Raw genomic sequence first — 22,581 nt, forward strand, 5'->3', positions numbered from 1 at the left:
GCTTTTAAAATAAACAGTACTCACTGGGAGAATCTGAAGGCGGCAAGGGCTTTATGTCTGAAAAAAAAATCATATTTATTTAGCATTCCAGTGAGGACTAAGAAGAATATTTTGGCACCACTCGAAGCCAACAACTGTGCAGCTGGCATCTCTAGCTGACACACTATCACGTTACCTTCTTCAACACTTTGATTCCTCTAACTTTCTTCATTTCGATAAATATTTATATTCCCAAAGCATAATGAAGTACTGAAGTCTCTATTTTTACTATCTGCTTGTGCAACAAGCAAAATCTTGCAGCTACTATTGCGCCATGTTGTGTTTAGAAAAGCAATAAACTAGCCTTTATTAGGGCGTTAGGATGGACAGTTGGGTGAGTTGGTACAGTTGCATAGTGGTTGGAACAGCGCGATGAGACGAAACACACAAGAAGAGAAGCACAACAGACGAGCGCTCGTCTGTTGTGCTTCTCTTCTTGTGTGTTTCGTCTCATCGCGCTGTTCCACCCGCTATGCATTTATTAGTACAGTTCGAATCCGGGTAAACAAATGGGAGGTCTGTTCGGCACATCGCAATGCTTGTAGCTGAATAAATTTAGTACGTGGCTCTGAATATAAACCATAAACGATGCATAACCAGGGCGTAGAAGATAACGCGATCAACGAGCTACTGCTAAAGCTATTGTTAAGGCCAAAAGCAAAGTATGGCTATCTGCTTAATATGAACCGGTTAAACAAAATGGCGCTCAAAAGGTGGCACGGTACAAGTGACAGCTGCATATGTATAGTTTTGGATAGCGTTTTAATTGCACAGCTTCTCATCCGAGCAGGCAAGCTTGACAAAAGGATAAATATTAAACATGCATCTGCAATGAACATGCAATATTCAGCAAATATACGGTTTTGACAAACTCTCAGTGGGCAAAACGAGAACCATCTTAGTAATTGTTTTTTTTTTTGGGGGGGGGAGGGGGAGGGGGCGAGTCTTTGTAATTTCCTGAAATGCATGTACTTGCCCAGAGCGGACACAAACAAATACAAACAAGCAAACAAATACATAAAGCTTTTTTGTGATTTATTTCTCTGTCACTTTCTTCCTTTTGTAAATGTGCTTGCCGTTTTTCAAAGTTTGGAATTCGAGGGATTTGATTATGAGCCAGAAAGTGCATTCTGTAATGAATTTGCTGTTGGATAAATTTCATGAAAGTAAAATCCTGGTCGCGCCCCATTCATAAAAGTTTCGGGACCTCCGCTAAATGAATTTGCGTAACCTAGCTGGACCCTAAAGCTTTGCAAACACTGTAGTTTTAATTAAACAGAACACCATGTGCTTCATTTTACGCACTCCATGCGCAGTAGTGGAACAAAGAATTATTGAAGCTCAAACTAGGTTTCTTTCCACTGGATGCTTCATCCTTGAACGCAGGGCTGCAGAATAGAAACGTAATATAGGCGCTGGTGTTACTCTACTCACTAGATTAATTGCACTCACGTTTATTATAAAGTGCGCAGAGAACTATTTTGCAGTAATTATCATCATCAGCATTCTCCTTATACTAGAGCCACTGCTAGGCAAAGGGGTGTTCAATACCTGCTCAAAGTAAGCGGCCCTGAGCGAACTACGCCAGTCAAAATTTCTATTCTCATCCGTTCGTCTCTGTTATTCCTGCATCTTGTTAGGCTGCCTTTTCTTGCTGCAGGTCCGTTACCTTGACTACAGTTAGACAGCGTGCCTTCGCATTACATGCGCTGCCAATATATATCCTTAAATTTGTAGAGGGATCAAGCATTACAATAGGCTTGGATACTCACAACTATATTTCGAGGTTATTATTTACGTTCTCATTCCATACTTTCTCGCATAGGTATTTTATTTCAGTTCGTCTGTGTCATTTTGATTGTTTAATACAAGATTTGAAGGAGAATTTATGCAAACCGAAAGTTGCGCGATCAATTAAATGAGCTATTTTCACGCCTTGGCTGTGCAATAAACACGTTGCAGTCAAATTCCATGAACCCAAATGCCGGCGCCCAGTGAAGCAACACCATATACACGGAATTCCTAATTCTTCTGCCTAGAGTTAAAAAAAATAATAAAAAATGGGCAGAGGGCAACACGCTAACAGCTGCGCCGCAGCAGCGACGAGATCCATCCCGACAGCCAGTGTTTCGTATATGTTACTAGACGCTGAGTTGAAATACTATACGTTCATACCTCGGCACACAGGTGCGTTGCACATTCCACATTGTACAACTCAGATGATGATTCAAAGGCCTTCAGGATGTCAACATAAACAAGCATTCGAACGGAACGGAACAAAAGTTGATTTTTATATTCGGCTAGTACAGATTTTACGATGAAAATTATTCCTGGAGTTTATATCCGCCTTGTCGGTTGATCGATTTACAAAGATGCCATGTGTATTGCATTTTGTATTGAAAAAATCACTCAGGAAATCAAATTCGGAGTAGCGAGTTTTATTATATGATATAAACTTTGCACTTCCTATTGCACAACGTAAACCTTATAAGCAATATATTTCTGCACAAAACATTGAATCATGCACCTTCGGGCATGCTGAAAAGTGATCTATACTCCTATAAAACAGCCTAAATAATGCCTTTTGGTCAAATTGGAAGTTTAAAGATGAGAGTGCCAGTAGAGCAACAGCTTTGAAGTGTCAGAAGTATGCAAATCGCAATCATATTTAAATAAGCTATCAGCCTTACATCAAAATGCGCAGTTCTCGTTTGCACGTTGGTGCTCCGCTGTAAGCAGTACAACCACTGCCGATCCAAATTTTAGGAATCACAGCTCTGTTTGCCTATACCTGGTTTCGATGTTGTGACTTTTACAGCTGAGATGGCCATCGCTCCTTTTGCTCCGTCACCTCGCGCCACCCACAACGCCAGCTGACAGTTGGTGCCCCGCTTAAGCTTCACATTTACAGTCGTCCAGGCCGTGACCTCGTCCAAATCACGAGCCAGCTGCACATTGGTGGTGCCATCACTTCCATAGCACGATACGGATAGGTTTGCCGAAGAAATATCTGCAAAGGAGTAAGAAGCATATCAATCCCAGGTGAGGTGGATATTTGCCAGACATAAGCTGCAATAGTCAAATCCCTGGCACAGACATATTCTGACTGAAGCAAAAGAGCGCATTTTCCATCGTTACCTATTGTATAAGCGCTATAGCAAAGCTGCGGTAAGATGTTTTGCAGTGCCACGTTATGAACTTTCGACTATATGTTTCTGACATGCATCAGCGAACTAGTATTTGGCAAGACATCTCACACGGCTCACACCTCATGATCTGTACTTTTCTTGTCTTGTCGCGGCATATATATCACATATTCCGTTTAAAATTCACTGGGAGTGCCTTGGTTAACAATGAGTGAACGTTGAGAAGCGGTTCGTCCTAAACAGATACAATTTCTCGAAAGTAAAGAACTCTTTCCTAAACAACAGGCAACAAAATGTGGAAGTAAAATTTTGAGAGAAACACTGTGGGTATATTATATCCCGATGCACAAAAATACTTTCAGCACGGACGTTCATTGGTGGGAAATTGAGGTCTCCTCTACAGCCATATATCTGATGGCTGGACGTTACCGATTAAGACAACAATATGCCATTCAGTTCGGTTAAAAAAATTGCTTTTATTCCGGAATTGATTGCACCATCTATTTCCTCTGGGCTCGCGAGAAAGTACCTGAACTTATATTGGGTTGAATAAAAACTGCTTTTTCTTTATAACACAATATAAAAAGCTGACGAATGTTTTAAAATCACCTCTGGGTTCTGAGCTTAGAAAAATTTCTAGCGTGCTAGAAAGCTCCCGGCGGATCACATTTTTTTAGCGAAACTACAATTCACGGTGCAGTTCCGGGTGGTCCTAAGCGCCAGCTCAAAAACATACTCTGAAACTATACATTAGAAGAGATTGTATTCAACACATTAAATTATCACTGATTTCATCGGAACTGCCATCTCCTAAGTATGCCGTAAAATCGAACGAGGGTACGCAAGGCGAACCACTCACATAAAGACATAACACTGTCGCATCGTGCCCAGTGAGGTGGAGAAACTGAGTTGTCCCTGAATGTCCCTGAAGTTTCTTTCATACGTTTTATCCTGTTCATGGAGATGGACGAGTACAGAAATATTTTCCTTCTTGAAATTCCAGTTTCATGACATTGCATACCGATTCGCAGCGATGCGTTACGGAAAAAAAGGTTTGCGGCCTTGTGGCGCAATTGCTCTGTGAGATTAATAACGCCTTGAAGACGGGAATTAGGAGATATATCACATAGCAACATGGAATGTAAGATCTATGACGCAAGGTAAACTGGATATCGTCAAGCGAGAAATGGACAGATTGAACATTGATATCTTGGGTATCAGCGAGCTCAAGTGGACCGGAATGGGAGAATTTAACTCCGGTGACCATTATGTCTTTTATTGTGGGCACGAATCCAAGAGAAGGAATGGGGTCGCTCTCATAGTAAACAGAAGAATGGGCAAAGCAGTGCTAGGGTACAACCCCAAAAACGACCGAATGATATCACTTCGGATCCAAGGTCACCCTTTCAACATAACAGTTATCCAAGTCTATGCACCGACCACTGCTGCTGAAGAAGCTGACGTTGAGAGATTTTATGCGGACCTACAATGCCTTTTAGACCGCACCCCATCATCAGACGTCGTTTTTCTCATAGGAGACTGGAATGCTAAGGTCGGGAGTGAAGAAATATCCGGAATTACAGGCAAGTTCGGTCTTGGCGAGCCAAATGAAGCCGGGCAGAGGCTAGTAGAGTTCTGTCAAGAAAACAACCTGACCATAGCGAATACTCATTTTCAACAGCACAAGAGGCGCCTGTACACATGGATTTCACCGGACGGTCTGTACAGGAATCAGATCGATTATATTATTTGCCGGCAGAGATGGAGAAGCGCTATACAAGCAGTAAAAACAAGGCCTGGGGCCGATTGTGGAACCGATCATCAGCTTCTTGTTGCCAAAATTAAGCTTCGATTGAGGAAAGCGCAGAAAACTAGAAGGCCTTTCAGGTATGATCTGGATCAGATTCCATTAGAATATGCTGTGGAAGTGAGGAATCGATTTCAAGAATTAGATCTAGAAGACAAAGAGCCCGAAGAGATGTGGACTGATGTTCGTGATATAATACAAGAAGTTGCTACTAAGGTAGTTCCAAAGCAAAAGAAATGCAAAAAAGCAAACTGGTTATCTGAAGAGGCTTTGCAAATAGCTGAGGAAAGGAGGATGGCAAAAGGTATGGGGGAAAGAGAAAGATACAAGGTGCTCAATGCGGATTTTCAGAAAATAGCAAGGAGAGATAAGAATGCCTTCCTGAACATACAGTGTCAAGCAGTTGAGGACAACAGCCAATTAAGGAACACAAGAGCTCTGTATAAGACAATCAAAGATATCAAAGGAAGCTTCTGTGCTAAGCTGGGCGTGATAAAGGACAAACGAGGCAAGGACCTCACTGAAGCCTCAGAGATAAAGAAGAGGTGGCAGGAATACACAGAAGAACTGTACAAGAAGGACCCGGATGTGCAAACCCAACATAGGACAGTTGTGATTTCTGATCTCGAGCCGGGCATCCTGAAGAGTGAAGTTGAATGGGCCTTAGCCAGCCTTGCTAAGAACAAAGCTAGCGGAATTGATGGTATTCCAGCTGAGTTGCTTCAAAACCTCAACCACGACGCTGTTAACACACTGCATACATTATGTCAAAAGATTTGGACAACCCTGCAGTGGCCACAGGATTGGAGGAGGTCAGTTTACATCCCCATTCCAAAGAAAGGCAGTGCCAAAGATTGTTCCAACTACCGCACGATCGCGCTTATTTCGCATGCTAGCAAGGTGATGTTAAAAATCCTGCAAGGTAGGCTGCAGCAGTATGTGGATCGGGAGCTTCCGGACGTGCAAGCTGGGTTCCGCAAGGGCAGATGAACTAGAGACCAAATTGCCAACCTTCGCTGGATCATGGAAAAAGCAAGAGAGTTCCAGAAACCCATTTACTTCTGCTTTATTGATTATGCGAAAGGGTTTGACTGCGTAGATCACAGCAGATTGTGGCAAGCTCTCCAAGAGATGGGAGTTCCAATTCACCTCATCTGTCTCCTCAGGAACCTTTATGAAGGGCAAGAGGCCACAGTCAGAACTGGGCATGGTCTTACTGATTGGTTTCCGATTGAGAAAGGGGTGAGGCAAGGCTGCATACTGTCGCCCTGCCTATTTAACCTATATGCAGAGTGCATCATGAGGAAGGCCGGTCTGGACGAGTCTTCAGCTGGAGTGAAGATTGCTGGAAAACGTATCAACAACCTTAGATATGCGGATGATACCACTATAATGGCAGAAAGTGAAGTGGAACTCAAGAGACTTCTGATGCGCGTACAAGAAGAGAGTGAGAAGTTTGGGCTTAAACTGAACATTAAAAAGACGAAGATCATGGCGTCTTGCCCTATCAAGTCCTGGAGCATCAATGGACAAGAAGTGGAAGCTGTGACAGATTTTCTATTCTTGGGCGCCAAGATTACCTCGGAAGGAGACTGCAGCCATGAAATTAGGAGACGCCTGCTTCTGGGAAAGAGAGCAATGGTTAGCCTTGACCGCCTAGTAAAGAGCAGAGACATTAGTCTACCAACCAAGATCCGTATAACCCGTGCTATGGTCTTTCCAGTTGTGATGTATGGATGCGAGAGTTGGACTGTGAAAAAGGCTGACCGCCGAAGAATTGACGCGTTTGAATTGTGGTGCTGGCGAAGACTCTTAAGAGTTCCTTGGACTGCCAGAAGATCAAATCAGTCGATATTGTCGACCATAAACCCTGACTGCTCATTGGAGGGTCAAATTCTAAAGTTAAAGCTCAGCTACTTTGGTCATCTGATGAGAAGAGAGCAGTCGCTGGAGAAAGCTTTGATGTTGGGAAAGGTTGAGGGTCGCCGGAGAAGGGGTAGGCAGCGAACGCGATGGTTAGATGGCATTCTCGAGGCATTGCAGATGAAGCTATGTGATGTTAAGAAGATAGTGAGAGACCGGAAAGCGTGGCGTGACATGGTCCATAGTGTCACGAAGAGTCGGACACGACTGAACGCCTGAACTGAACTGAACTGAAGACGGGAATATGCATCTTCAGCAGGGCGTTTTTATGATGACGTTTTTAAGAGGAGCAGACTTGAGTGGTTTTAATTACAGATGGTATACCTGTGCCGTGATAGGATGAAGCCATATTGTTTAAGAATAGTAGCTGTTTCTGGTAGATCGTTATTTTTGTTGTGAGAGCTAACCCAGCATCGTATAACCGCTTGTAGTAACATGCTGGCACAGACACATCCCCGACTGGGACAACGTAATATTCAGAACACAAGGATAATAACAAATATTCAATCTATTAGTGCATCCAGCGACAACAACAACCAAACAATTCAGACATAGCGTCGGAAACGTTCTATAAGAACGCAGCGTTGCTGAACAAAATAGGTTAAGGTATGTGTTGAATCCTTATTTCGTGTTTCAGTTTCGTTTCTTTCAGTGTACATATCGTCATCGTCATTCAATATGATTCCCTATATAAGTGGCTTCACAGTGACGAATAAAGGAGGGTTTTTTTGCATACTGCGCTTGCGTGGTCCCGTGTCATGCGTCTTGTCTAAATCAGACACCACAGTAATCTTATAATTTGGTGGCCCTATCCAGGGTTCTGCATTTCGGTGATAATATCGAATGTCACAAATGAAATGAAGAATAAAGACATGTGCTGGCTCACCTGGTCCGCTCCTGAAGTACTCCACTGAAAGAGCGGTGTTGTCATCGTTGACTTGGAAGAGCGGACTCAGCAGCCCCACTTTCTTAATGTTTTCGGATTCTTTGCTGACATCATTTCTCCTTTTCCCCGTTGTTAGGTCGAGGTAGGCGAAGGAAGACGTCCGACCTGTGTTTAGAGGTGTACAGAACCAGCAAACAGATAAAATGACACATCTAGATCATGAGAGCATGCTGCTTACAAGTTCTACAAAGAAGTGGGAATATTCTTAAAAGTATGCATACCAAGGCTCGAGCATTTCTGTTTTCATTAACCTGCACACAAATTTAAGTGCTGGATCCACAGTAAGGAGATCGAAAAGTTTTGTTTTGATTTCAATGACGTGCACAGCTAATATGCTTCCAAACTTACTAATCATTTACATGAACGCGCTCAGCTCATGGCATCACTGCAAATGGACTGTTTCATTTCAGCGCCCAGAAGTAAATCAAAAAGTCTGAGCAGACGGTTGACTATACAAAAAACGTGTAACTGAAATTATATCAAATATATCTGATTTGTCACCGCCGGCGTTACTGCAAGTTTTTTTCATGTTCCTTTACTATTTGCTCATCTTATATGGCCAGCAATCAGCCAGTAACATATTCGGTCGCATAGATGCAAAAGGTTTTGGATAGTTCCTTTCTGCAAGCTTGAATATCATCATCATCATCATCATCATCATCAGCCTGATTATACCCACTGCAGGGCGAAGGCCTCTCCCATATTTCTCCACTTAACCCGGTTCTGTGCTAGCTGCATCCACTTGACCCCTGCGAACTTCTTAATCTCATCCGCCCACCTAACTTTCTGCCTCCCCCTGCTACGCTTTCCTTCCCTTGGAATCCAGTTTGTTACCCTCAGCGACCATCGGTTATCCTCTCTTCGCACTACATGTCCTGCCCATGTCCATTTCTTCTTCTTAATTTCCACTAGAATGTCATTAACTTGAGTTATTTCTCTGACCCACTCTGCACGCTTTCTATCTCTTAATGTTACCCCTACCATTTTTCGTTCCATAGCCCTCTGGGTTGTCCTCAACTTAAGTAGAACTCTCTTGGTTAGCCTCCACGTTTCAGCCCCATAGGTGAGTACAGGCAAGATGCAACTGTTGTACACTTTCCTCTTGAGCGATACCGGTAAGCTGCTAGTCATAATCTGCGAGTGCTTGCCAAATGCGCTCCATCCCAATCTTATTCTTCTTGATATTTCCTTTTCATGGTCTGGATCTGCGGTTACTACCTGTCCTAAGTAGACATATTCGCCTACTATTTCCAGTATTTCGCTACCTAATGTAAACTGCTGTTCCTTCCCTTGAATATAGCTTGAATATAGATCGCACTAAGTAAAACCGCACTGCGTTCGTGTTGTTCTACGCGCACAAAATACTCGGCGCGATTTGACGTTCTTTGTTTCATTTTTTAACCAAGGAATAAGAACGATACTCATGACGATGCAGTCTTCAATGTTAATCCCTAAAAAAAGTGTACTACTCGAAAATGCGGGTTAGTGTCCGTCGCCGTGATAATAATGGTCCTCCTCAAAATTGCTATGATTTTGAATGATACCGAAGCTGTTGTGTGGTCGGCGAACGTGGAGCGCCATAACAGAGAGGTAATTGTGCTCAGTGATCAGGTTTTCGTGATTTTGTGAAGAGTTTCGTGAAGATCATTGATTTCGTACCCTGACGGCTCGGCCAGCTTGGCTGCATCCTAGGTGTCTCAAGTCGACCTGACCCGACGAGCCAGCGGAAATCGCCTATGAATTTGTTCACATAGCCGCAGAGGTCGTCTATGAAATCACATTCTGCAGTATGCGCGCAGGGCTCAGGGCGCAAAACGATGTCGTCCAGACTCATTGAAAGACGATGGTCGTTCTCAAATTTCGCACGTAAAGCTACCTGGAATGAAAACAGAAAAAAGTGAACGCCAATGCTCGCGTGAGACAGAAAGCAAATAAAATGTGGCTTAAAACTAGCCCTGTAAAACAGTGCTCTCTTTCACTGCCGCCACTTTCTGGCATTTCCAATCGTAGTGCTACTCCGTTTACTCCCCATCTATAGAGCTCTATGCAAACAGAGTCATCGCAGAGAGAAGTCACCAGCCAACTAGCGGATCTCGTCAGGGAAGTCATGGGGGGAGGAGGGGGGGGGGGGGGAGTAGCACTGCACAGATAAAAGAAGCTATTGTTACGACCAAGCATCCGCAATTGCGCGCTCTATTGTTCGCCTGTGGGCATGGATAAGTTTTGTGAATATGTGGTGATGGTCCAATGGCTCTAAGTGAGCCTGTTTCCAGGAATCCTGTTTTGTAAGCATGTTTTGCTTTGTGGACAACCTGCAAATGCCAAATTGGCCCTGTCAAGAGAACGTCTGGAAAAACACAAAGAAACGTCCCCCTGCGGGAAATAGCAGGAAGTGCTTTCTTTTGTTCACCCTTCCAGTCGAGAAGTGCTATCTTCCAGTGATGAATGCCTCCTATCCAAAGGAGACGACAGAGTGACATGTCCGCTGACGTGCAGGACAAGAAAGGAGCATGACTCATACGGCCATTAAGTGATTTCCCGGGAATGCAGGAAAGATTTGCAATTGTCGAAAAGGGACCATGTTGGGAGCCCTATGCGGCGCCACGTGCACTCGGGTTTCTGAGAAGTAAAACCCCTTGTCAGAACCAGCCTGTGGTTTCTTTGCTGAAGAATAGAAATGTACCTCCTCTCCTCGCCGTTCCCAAGCTTTTCCCGCCAACAAGTGATCACGCCCAACGAATGAATGCCGGACCAGTCAGTGCTTCAGACCATCAGTGCAGTGATGTGTTCGATTGGATGCCGATACCTGAGGGGCGTGCCCTGGATTTGGTTGGTCAGCATCTTCAGAGAGGGGCTGGACATAGGGGGTTTTTAAGGACGCTGCAGAGCACGAAATGTCGCTCTGGGCCCTGGGTAAACGGCTCATCCAGTCGCTTCTCGCTATGAACTCTTAACGCTTGTCATTTTGCTGATGTACCCTTCTTTTTCGTGTAAATATTCTTGTAAATACGTTTTCTCAAAGTGCCAGTAAACCTGCTTGTACATATTTTACCAACTTCGAAGATTCAGTCCTTCTTCAACCCCGAGTCTCTGCACGCTACCAAGTGAAGGCCGGGTCGACGTAGCCCCAGCGTCACGACACTATCTAAAAGAGACGGCATAATCATGGCATGGCGATCCTTAGCGATAATATTCAATGATTTGGAGCCGCTGTTTGCTTTCTAATAATCAAAATTACGAAACGTGCCTTTAATAAGTCTTTTCTGCTACCTACACGGTGATGCGCTGCAGTGAGAAGCTAATGAGCAGTAACTCCCATTTCAAAAACAAACACACATCCCTTACACGCTATCCTGCTGCTAGAGCAGCGAAGGCGTCAAAAAGTGCCTTTGTTCACTTCAAGCTCTAGAGCACGGTACACCTTTCTTCCAGTTCATCCATTGCCACGTTAACATGAGTGCTAGCTAGGACCTCCTCCTTCTAAGCGGAAGCGATATGTCGCCAAGTTCTTGAAGAAAAACAACTCCACATTAAGCAAGAAAGAAATTGGTCAGGCAACTGCTAGCATCTTGCGGCCTGAGCGGTCCCGTTTTGTCGTACGAAGATGCAACTTCCCGATGTCATGATGCAAACGATATCAATAGGTAGGGTAAACATATATAGAACTAACTATCTTTGATGCTGCTGCTTATTGAAAGGAGCAAAATTTTTAAAATAGCTTTTTTTTCATGGTGATGACATGTACTCTTGGGTAATCTTTCAACGAAGCAAAGCGAGAACGAACTCACTTTGAAGTTCTTGTCTTGAACTATTTCTGTTCTCGCCAGCATCCATTCAGGTCCTGGATAAGAAGGGTTCTTCCACACAATTTTTCTTTTTCCATTTACCACAACTTCCGCCTGTGAGAAACAAAATGTACAAAGTCAAAAGGGATACATTACAACAAAGAATGTGATTTTTTTTCCTTCATAAGGTAATTAGTATCAGTGGTTCCTGAAAATGTGCCAGTGCCCTGAGCAAATGATATCTCTTTAAAAACGTTTTTCAGTTACCAAAATTTGGTGTGAAAATATTCTAGGTAATAGAGCGGAGAACTGAATGCTTTATTTTTTCTGTGAAAATCAATGGCAATGGAAAATGAAATATCGCTGTAACCGTCGAAGTTTTGAAAGGATTTCTTTACATCCGTTTAGCTGTAGAGTAGAAACTTTTATTTTACAGGAACTCAATTTCCGCAGATGTATGCGCATCTAGAATCACATCTTTGACTTACATCTGTCAACTTTTTGTGAAGGTTGCACGGCCTCAGCAACGCAAGAAACTTCTTCATCACCTTGTGGTTAGTCGAGATTTTGCTATTGAGGATTTTTCAGAATAAAACGAATTGCTGTGAGCAAAGCTGATTCGCATAAAGATAGAATATTTTAAAGGTATAATACTGTAAGATATAATATTGTAAATATATGTTAATGTAAGATATAATATTGTAAATATTTATTATTGTGCAAGAGATTCTTTGGGTGCAAAATGCACAAAAACAATACTAAACACAGCGGTACGAAACTATACAAATTTTACCAATGAAGTGGAAGCCCGTCGGCTAAAGTAATTTATTCTCATTTTTTCTCTCGAAAGCATTGCGTCCTCTATTCTGCTATGCGCACAAAAAAGTTTCAATGGCACATAAACACAAATATTATTTGCCTATGAACCGTTTAAAATGTTGTGGCAAAGGTTGGGATAGTCGAAAATATATTATCTGTTAAGGACAGCACAGATACATCTCCTCATAGATATTGGTTGAATCTGTGAACTCAGTATTTTATGGATTCAGCTTGGCCGGTAAATTGAAGGCATCATGAAAATAAAGACAAACAAATTGTGTCGTTGTTCTTTGGTCCATGTCTTCTTGGCTCTGTGGCATTTTCGTTTCCGCTACATCAAATTAAAAAATATACGTATACAGGCGGCAAAATAGCCCATCACCATGTTTATAGATTTAAAAATACGCAACATGAAAAATGAAGCCAAACGTAGGCCCGCCTAGCGGGAGAGGATGTTTTCGAGAATGCTTCTGTAACTAAGGTGGGCGAAAGTGCTCCTAAGCCATTACAAACTGCACGTGTAGTTGGCAAAGAACCGTCACATCCGGTGTGTAGCCTCTGTACGAGTTGTAAGCACGATGCGACAAAACACACACACACACACACACACACACACACACACACACACACACACACACACACACACACACACACACACACACACACACACACACACACACACACACACACACACACACACACACACACACACACACACACACACACACACACACACACACACACACACACACACACACACACACACACACACACACACACACACACACACACACACACACACACACACACACACACACACACACACACACACACACACACACACACACACACACACACACACACACACACACCATTGAGTTCCCTATATATGGCATTTAATGTGACATTCGACATGAAAAAGAATGACTAGCTCGGAGCTAAGTCCACTTCATATCAGTAATTAGTCGCGTATTCTGTCTTTTTAAACTATGCGTAACAACAAAACATTGAAGACACAACAGCGGAACCAATCAAGTTGTATCTTTATCTAAAGCTCACCTGAAGTTGAGAACCATTGTTTTCTGCAGATTGGTACCAGAACTCGAGGCACCTGGGCTCACTTTGGCCTTGCCATTCTGGGCCTGTCAACACTGCGCCATCACTTGCAGTGGAGTACTGCTTAGCTGTCATGACGTAAGCTGAAATAACAACGAGTGAAAGTAATTTTTTAGCTTTTTGTTCCGTATTCCTACAGTGTGCAAAACTTCAAGGTGACAAGAACCCAGCACTTGGGCAAAGCGCGCCTCTCACCGGACAGTTCGACAACCTCCGCTGCTTGGACGCACGGACCACATATAGTACCTCCCTTAGATTTGCTTATCTATAAGATTAACATAAATAGCTTCACTTCCTAAATTTTCCCTTTTTTGTAGCAAGGCAATAAGCCTCCGCGTGAGGCAATAAACACAATTAAACAAATTGATAAAGTTTAGTTTGCGTGCATTGTAAGTAGTGCAGAACGTTCGTTTAGAACTGCGGTGGAAGCTTAGTAGCACTTGCGTGCGGGCTAGTTGGTTAGATGACTCTGAAGACCTGTGGCGCTGCATAGTTACGAAAACACAACACACACACAAGAGATTACAGTAGGCACAAACACAATACACACACGCAAGAGATTACAGTAGAGCGTCTTACTGTAATCTCATGTGTGTGTGTGTTGTGTTTGTGTTTAACTACGCTGCGGTGGAAGTGAGGCTCAAAGCGACGCCGCATTTTATATGAGAAACATATTTACATGGAATACCGCAACTGTAGCTCAATAGTTACCCACTCGACTACAAAGCCTGGCGACTCAGTCACGATCGTGCCTGCGGTGGCTGCGTTGCTTTTGCAACGAAATGTCAGATACCCGTGTATTGTGCGATGCAAGTGCACGTTACAGAACCCCACATAATCGAAATGTATCTGCAGCTCTCCACTACAGCGTCCATGATAGCCAAGGCTGCTTTGGGGCGTTGTACGTCATAAAGAAAACTATTCTTTTTTTGTACAATACGTCTGTTGGCTCGCAACATCACCACTTTCACATTGACATAGCCTGCTTCTTTGACAGCTTAAGTATCATATCGTCGTAGGTAGCGTAGTTGAACGTCAGCTCAAAATCCTGCTTGGTAAACACGGCCTGATGTCACTGCCATATTGTCTCGAGCAAGAACTTTATGCACTCCACAAGGCTCATGTCGAACATGACATCACGCGTAGAATGACAAGCGTAGAATGAAAGCCGAGCGACGCATTACATGTATTGGGTAATTAAGATCGTTAAATATCTGCAAAGTGTGCATTTTTGGAGTAACTGACTTCTCTCAAAGAAACATTTTAGTCTGGCTTCGTAATCTACGAAATTTCATGTGTGTCCCAGTCACTACCCAGCAGATCACTACACGCCTATATTGAGAAAACACAAGATTGCTAGTCTGTGAATGCTTCTAGCTAGCCGCCAATGATTGCTGCTACTTCGCTATTTGCCATGTTTTTGGTCCAGTGTCACCATCTCACGCTGCTATCGCGTACTGCAATTTTGTTCAAATCGCCTCGATGGCACCAGATAGCGCCACGTAGGCAAGTCCTCATTCTTGGAAGATCATTCTTTTCCCTCTCGTCAACAGCCACCTATGTTGCTAAGACACTATGGCCTATGGTTATTGGTAAAAATCTACGTTAAGCCAGTACTAGAAGTGCATCTTGTATTGATTACATCTCTGCACGACCCATCGATATAACCTTTTTAGCTTTTTTTTTCAGCTGTGAAAAATTGAAAGATGCGAATATTTCCACAATTCGATTTGAAGGTGTTATGACTGCTTTCTTTCAGATAAGAATAATTTTAGAGCGTCCGCTCTGCTGCTGCATCTGTGAAAGTTATAGAATGGCGGGACTTCAACTAGGTTGCAGAGTCAGAAGCCGGCGGCGCTAACTTCTTGTTCATTTGCTTTGCTTCTCCTTCTGCTTCGCAGGCCAGTTGCTTCTACTATTTTTTCACAAACGTACCTGCCATGCTTCATTCATACTGCTACATATCTCCACTAGTGTACAACATTCCCTTACTCGATGCCACACAATCTTCCAGTCTCTTGATTACCCTTTCCCTAGAGCGCTATCGCTGCCCACCTGGCACGCCTCCGGGGAACGCCGCCTTCGAAATACCCTCAACACCGTCGTGTCAAAACTTAGCTGAGGTATGCCCGAGGGTTACAAAGAGCCATGAAGGACTTGCGAGCAGGAACCAGCATTTCAGCTATGTTTCCTTGACGTTCGCAGACAGACTAGGTGAGTTAAACCACAGCGAATGATGTCGGACCATGCTTAATCGAGCTTTTCCTTTCAGTAAATTATGTTCAGCAGGGTTCAATGCCTACCATTGTTTTGCTTTGCAAACCACTACAACATGCCTAGACTGAGATAGTAGATAGCAACTGTCATCCCCTGTTTTTAGGTTTTTCTACAATTTAACACCCCAAAGCTACATCGACTATGCACTTTCTACAGGAGGTCTCCGACAGTTTTGATTACGTGGTTCTCTATAAAGTGTACTAATATTCGACAGCACACGGGCGCCTTGAATCCAGCCTACACCGAAAGGCGGCCTATACGGCCGGAATCGAACTTGGGTCACCCGACAGTTTTCGATCGTCTATGTCATCGGATGCGGCGACTGCGCCTTTCAGATTTTCGTGCTGCGAGAGAGTAGGTTCAAAGCAGGTCACACGGATGCGCTTTGCTGAACACAACAAACCTCACTTAATGCTTATATAACAGATACAATCGAAAAAATGGATAAACTTGCTTCCGCACGATTAGCGCGAACAAAAAAAAAATACCTTGCCGAGACGGGCTGCTTTATTCGAATTCAAGCTATATGGCATGCGACATTGCTTGTTGCATTGCGATTAGTGCTATACTGAGTAGACACAATCGTGCTGCAACTTAATGAAGTTTATGGAAACCAGGCAGACATCAGGAACATTAACTGCATTAAGTGCATGATAGTCGATTATAGTGGTATAGTGTTGCAAATATTCGGAAGATTTTGGCCTTCTGTTGGGGCATTCCGCAGCCATCTGTGAGGGAGGACCACCTTTCCATTGTTCCCCCACGCTGTACCCTAACCCCCTCCCTTTCCCACGTGAGGAACCGTTGTACCCTCTTGGGTATATATAAAGGAAGGCGTATGCGCCTGATCGCATGGAGGCTTCTGTCGTTAGTCTTCCTAGTTGTCTCACCTGCTGCCATGCTTTCGATCTCCCCCTCCCCCCGATTTTCGCCCTATACGGCCGCCATGTAAGCAGTAAACAACCCGTTTGTTCTTATGCCTCTCTCGGCCTATCTTTGTGTCTCTCATCTGCAGGAAAATCGCTCACAAACAGCAGGTGAAAAAAGCCAGCAGTATACAAGTACAGCGAGGTTGAGCATGGGTTCTTAAATGAGACACATTTGGCACAGCGTCTGTTGTAATGTAAGATAATTAGTCTTCGTGGAAATGAATCAAATTCCAAGTATCAGGTTGTTTATCAGCGAAGTCATGCACACAAACAATTTACTCGGTACATCACAGAGGTGTGTAACAACACCCGCTGCAATAAAGAATCAAGAGCGCTGCTGACAATGCCTCAGTTCAAGCTGCACGATATCTTCTTGGTGGAGCTTTCTTCGACTCACGTTACACCCCAGTGACGTATTATGTCGAGCAGAAGTTAAAAATGAATCCTCTGGAACACTTTTGACAGATAAAGTACCTCATATGCCGAAACTTTTATTCAACTATTCAGTAGAAAGAGGCAAGAATCGTCAGTGAAGCTGACAGAAGTGATTGAAATGCAAGGAAGAGATAAGATAGTCACCTTGATAACACCGGCAACGTGCAAGCAACCTGTGGTACTGTTGTAACTAATTTTTGCGTAACAAAGCCATTGATAATGCGAACCACGGCCTCAACTTATTTATGAATGAGCGCGTAAAGCTGCCGTCACTATTCATATTTAAGATCGAGGTAGAACGCGGGGAAGATGATGGCTACATGGTATGAAACAGCACTTAACAAGGGTTGATGGGGGGGGGGGGGGGGAGGGGAAGCTTCAGTTTGCAGGTAAAGCCAACGATTCGACAAGTGGACTTGTCATATCTCAGTAGTCGGTGTATATGAGTCATTCACCACCCCTCTAAGTTGAGGCCACGAGAACATGCGTCAGAATTTTTCTCCCGTTTTCGTGCCTTCCTCCATTAACAGACTTTCACCCAGTTGGTGCACTAATAAAATACTTTCGCATTTCTGCCTTTCCCATGTCATTCAATACCAATTCATATTTAAGCGTTCCATCTGCAGTGATGCGCAGATTGTCTTTCAAAATTAAGTGGGATTAGTCTGTATTTTTAGTTTGCACTGACGTAAGCTCCATTCCGGAACAGTTGCGCATTCAGAGGATGGCACTGCTGTATCAAAATGGTATTCTAAATCTTGTGCCATGCATGCTAATATCATTCGAAGAAAAGTGCTCTCTTTTTTCTTTAAAACAGAGGTATTGGTTAGCAACTGCTAAAGGGTAAACGTAATTGATAGTGAGCAAAAGGCATACTCTATTTCTTTTTATTTACATTTATTTATTTATTTTTATTTTTTGGATTTCTTGATGAATCCGAAAACCCCCTTTTTACGTTGCTTTACGAAAAAATGGCGTATTTCCCATAAGTGCAAAAGACGTGCAATGTTATCTTTGGTAGTCCTTCGAGAAAGACCCTTAAATGTGTATCAGGTTTGAAAGATTGCTCTGGCAGGAACCAAAAAATGACGTCCAGTACGAGACTTGTACAGAAAAGTTGTCATCCTGCGCATAAGAGTCAAACTTTGTCATGTACAATTGTGCGCTACGTCTACACGTGTTTCGGTAACCCTTTAGTAGGTAAGTCTAGGTATCACAGGAAAATTGAGGATTTTACTTAAGCTGCAACTTTGTACACGAAATCTATTGCTTTGTAAACAGGAAAACTTTGAAACGAGTCACAGGATAATGACATTGACACAAAGAGCAATGAAAATTTTAAAAACTACTGATTGACTAAAGGAGCTCTTCTCGCATTAGTTCTGGCAGTTTTTGCTTATCGGTGCATCTCAGACATATAGTAATGCGATGTGAGCATTCTAAATATCATATTTAGGGCATTTAAAACCACATATTTGCACTATACCACTGTTGTCAAACTAGACAATATATGCTACTTGGAAATAACAACGTTATATTGCTCACCGGAATTGGCTGGTCCAGAGAGCCCTTCTGTGGGGTCCGAGTCCAGTCCTTTTTGTTGCCGCTCCCAGCCTTTCGTTGCAGTCCAGGTGCATGTGTCGAACTCAAAATCGCAGTATCCTGTAGAGGTGGCAATATACATCGGAGACAAAGTGATGTAAAAAATTCGTATAAAACGAAAACCAAATTTGAGCATGCGGCTTTGAAAAAATTAGTAATACATTTCACATTAGTAAAAACAAATTATCAGCGGATTAGGCACGTTGGTTGTCGATGGTAGCGATGCATGCAGTAACAGTATGCAGCTGAAGTGCCAGCACCTGTTGCTGTGATTCATTTGCTCTAATTCATGACACTACGCGAAATGGCACAAGGCATTCAAATGATGACCCCCTTGGGAACCAGGCTCACCTTCGCCGTCAGTCAAGACGTCGCACGCACCGGGTGTCAACTTGAGTGGGCCGAGAGTCACGAGTGCAGACGCTCTCAATGATCGCTCGTTTGACACGAAAAAGGTGAGCTGCACGAAGAAAAAAACGCACGAGGTCACACCTTTCACGTTTACTTCTTTCTTACTTTAGCAGGATAGCGCGCTCCCCCTGGCTGCCTTGTCAGCGCTCGACGCTTCTTTGAAGCAATCGAACCTATATAGTTGCTCTGCACTAAACTCTCACCCACATCTCCCCTGTGTTTCGTTCTTTGCACGGTTTTTGCTACAAGTTGAGCTACCTCAAGTTCCGTTTTCTTATGATACGACTGAGTCTTTGTATAAGTATAATCAGGAAAGCGCGTTCACTGGCTAGTTGCAGTCATTTTCCGTGGCCGCTGGTGCGCTTCCAACTTCGGTCTCGAGTCAGTTCCCCCTAACCTTTCATGGGCACCAGACGTGTGTGAGCGGTGCGCTCTGTACCTCGGTTCCTCGCCAGTTGCCATATCGTGAAGCAGCTTGTGCGAGCCTTTGAGCGCAGTTCTTAGCTCTTCGAGAGACAGCAAAAGTGCAAATAAAAGCTTACTCAGGGTAAGCACTGCTGAAGCAGCTACATCGTTTTTGATTAATTATGCAAATTGGCAGTAATTTCTTAAATTCGGCCTATTTTTCACTCGACCTATTTGAGACTGTTGAATGACTATGACTCTCAAAAGAAACAGTTTTGAATTTCAAGAGATAAATTGTAATTTAAATCAAAGTAACAGTAGACAACAGGTTACGCAACTCTGCGCAGAGGAAAATGAGAGCTGTTACGTCGTCTGAACAACAGGTAAACAATTTGTAATTTATCCATGCATAAACTTGCGGAAGCTAACGTGCATGCTCTTTCTGTTTCCAGACCACTTCTAGGACGCAAACTTAAAAGGTAAAAAATCAGAGTAATAAAATTATACTTCTGCATGTGAAGAAGATAATAAAGAGGATTGAGGAGGAACAATAGAAAATTCTAAGCATGGTAGTTAGAGGCAATTTCTATGGGGTAGAAGACAAGCAGGCGATCTAGGACATGTCGCTGCTAAAGCGAAAAAGTAAAAAAAAAAGCTTATCGCGCAGAAAGACAAATAGAAAAGCTACATTACATAAAATGTAATTTTATTGTCTCTTTATGAGCGCTGCATAGTCTGATAGACAATGGGCACAAAAAAAAGCTTTAAACGGTACTTTTTCACTCGCCTTGGGCCTTACATAGCAGGAATAAAAGTCGTCATCATCATCATCAGCCTATATATACCTACTGCAGGGCGAAGGCCTCTCCCATATTTCTTCACTTAGTCCTGCCATAAGCTAGCGGCACCCATTTGACCCCTGCGGACTTCTTAACCTCATCCGTCTACCCAACTCTCTCTCGCCCCCTACTACGGTTTCCTTCTCTTGGAATCCAATTTGTTACCCTAAGCGACCATCGGCTGTCCTTTCTTCGCACTAAGTGTCATGCTCATTTCCTTTTCTTCGTCATGGTATCCACTAGAATGTCAGTGACTCGACTTATTTCTCTGATTCAGTCTGCACGCTTCCAATCTCGTAACGTTGCCCCTACCATATTTAGTTCCATAGCCCTCTGCGTTGTCCTCAACTTAAGTAGAACCCTCTTCGTTAGCCTCCACGTTTAAGCCCCATAGATGAGTACATATAAGATGCAACTATTTTATACTTTCATCTTGAGCGATACCAGTAAGCTGCTAGTCATAATCTGTTAGTGCTTGCCAAACGCGCTCCATCCCAATCTTAATCGCCTTGTTATTTCCCTTTCATGGTCCGGATCTGCTGTTGTTACCTGTAATACGTAGACATATTCACCTACGGCTTTCAGTGCTCCTCTGCCTATTGTAAACTGGTTTTCCTTCCCTCGGCTGTGAAATATTATCTTAGTCTTCTGCAAATTGATTTTTAGGCCCACCTCTCTGCTTTTCCTGACTAGGTCATGAATCTTTCTTTGAGATTATCCCGTGACTCACTTAGCAAGACAATGTCATCATCGAATCACAGATTACTGAGGTAATCTCCATTCACCCTTGTTCCTAACTGTTCTCATTCCAAGTTTCTGGATACTTCCTCAAACCCTATGCCTAAACCTATACGTTAGAGTATATAGATGCATATCAGATTTCTTATCCTAACCATCTACGCGTTTTGATGAGAAAACATAATAAGTGAAACAAAGGTGGAGGCATACTTACAAGCTGATACACTTTGAAAACCATGAAAGGGCTCCAAAAATATTGAAGGCAAATGATTCTGAAGCCTTTTCAGAAAAACGCAGACGAACAGTTTCAGGAAGCAAATATTAATTTCTACTTCCTTGGACCAAGTTTGGACTTGATTCGCTGACCACTTCGCAATCAAGAACTGTTTATTTACTGTCATAGATGCTGGAGCTGTTAATGGAAGCTAAGTTTGTTGTTGATATTCTTATTGCAATACTCTTATTAGCGACATAGTAGTGATGCTGACTTCAAGAACTAATTTACTATTTGCCCAAATATTTTTAGGCTGTCTGGAAACAACGCTTATAAATCTTTAGCTTTAACTCAGGTACTGCAAAGGCGTAAACGGCAATCATACTGTGTGCTTCGAATTCGTGAACACTGCTTTTTATACAGAATTTTGTCAGGCACTGCATGAATACATAAATACCTTATTGTGTACGCCGTCGAAGCTGACTGTCCGGCGGACGTTGTACCACCGATCAACCGTCGTGCGGTCTTTTTGAAAGAACAGTAGCGAAGAGCTCCACCTGTGTAGAATTACAGCGTGCGGCTTGGAGATGGCAAGAGAGAGTGTGGCACCTCGGCCGCCGAACATGTGGTACCATACAGAAAAGCACGAGAGTTCCGGCTGCAGTCCGATCGTGGGAGAGACCAGCTGCGCCATGCCTTTGGAGAACCCAAGCTTGAATCCAATCAGAGATGCCATTCCACCTGAGCGGAGTGTATAGGTTCAACTTCAATGCAAAGCGACCGTCTCGTTAGTTGAGCAGAGCCGCTGTTCATAACAAAAATTTTTACTGCACACAGCAGCCCTTATCGGTATGCTGCGAGTTCAGCTGGGAGAGGCAGTTAATTTGGGTGTTAAAAGGAGCGCTACTTGACCACAAATGCCATAAAGCCCAGCGGAAAACGCGGAAGATAGCTAAAAACGAGCAGACAGTTAATTTCATCGTTATGTGAAGTGAAGTTGACAGCTAATGCAATTTCTCTACATTCAAAAAGCGACAAAAAGAGTTGCTTTTTTCTGTATTTCTCCATGTAGAGTTTTCTCGATGAGATGGGCTGTTATGAAAACCTTCTTAAATATACCTTGCGGCCTGCCCAGGAGCGTATAAGCAAA

At 43.3% G+C, this 22,581-nt stretch overlaps 2 protein-coding genes across 2 annotated transcripts in view; both read right to left on the reverse strand.

Annotated features, from left to right (window-relative positions):
* LOC146193376 (MAM and LDL-receptor class A domain-containing protein 1-like) overlaps window positions 1-11,706 on the reverse strand; it is a 204,074-nt gene extending 192,368 nt beyond the window's left edge. The window contains 4 exon segments of the mRNA XM_084600530.1: window positions 2,831-3,049; window positions 7,802-7,966; window positions 9,521-9,737; window positions 11,650-11,706. Of these exon segments, the coding sequence (XP_084456656.1) occupies window positions 2,831-3,049; window positions 7,802-7,966; window positions 9,521-9,737; window positions 11,650-11,691 (643 nt within the window). The 5' untranslated portion in view covers window positions 11,692-11,706.
* Window positions 11,707-12,962: 1,256 nt separating this feature from the next.
* Window positions 12,963-22,167, reverse strand: LOC146193377 (apical endosomal glycoprotein-like). The gene is made up of 5 exons (XM_084600531.1): window positions 21,889-22,167; window positions 19,176-19,284; window positions 18,768-18,884; window positions 13,525-13,664; window positions 12,963-12,977 (listed from the first exon to the last, which is right to left on the reverse strand). The coding sequence occupies exons 1-5, from the start codon at window positions 22,165-22,167 to the stop codon at window positions 12,963-12,965; spliced, it is 660 nt and encodes a 219-aa protein (XP_084456657.1).
* Window positions 22,168-22,581: the final 414 nt, after the last annotated feature.

The sequence above is a fragment of the Amblyomma maculatum genome, chromosome 4 (genome assembly GCF_055883805.1).
Source record: "Amblyomma maculatum isolate TAMU_Amacu chromosome 4, ASM5588380v1, whole genome shotgun sequence".
Lineage (NCBI taxonomy): Eukaryota > Metazoa > Arthropoda > Arachnida > Ixodida > Ixodidae > Amblyomma > Amblyomma maculatum.

Coding starts and splice junctions, on each gene's coding strand:
- LOC146193377 (XM_084600531.1), bottom strand. CDS start 22,167: ATGGCATCTCTGATTGGATTCAAGCTTGGGTTCTCCAAAGGCATGGCG. Junction 19,285..21,888: donor TCGACGGCGTACACAATAAG/GTATTTATGTAT, acceptor TTCTTCGTGCAG/CTCACCTTTTTCGTGTCAAA. Junction 18,885..19,175: donor CGTCTTGACTGACGGCGAAG/GTGAGCCTGGTT, acceptor CCACCTCTACAG/GATACTGCGATTTTGAGTTC.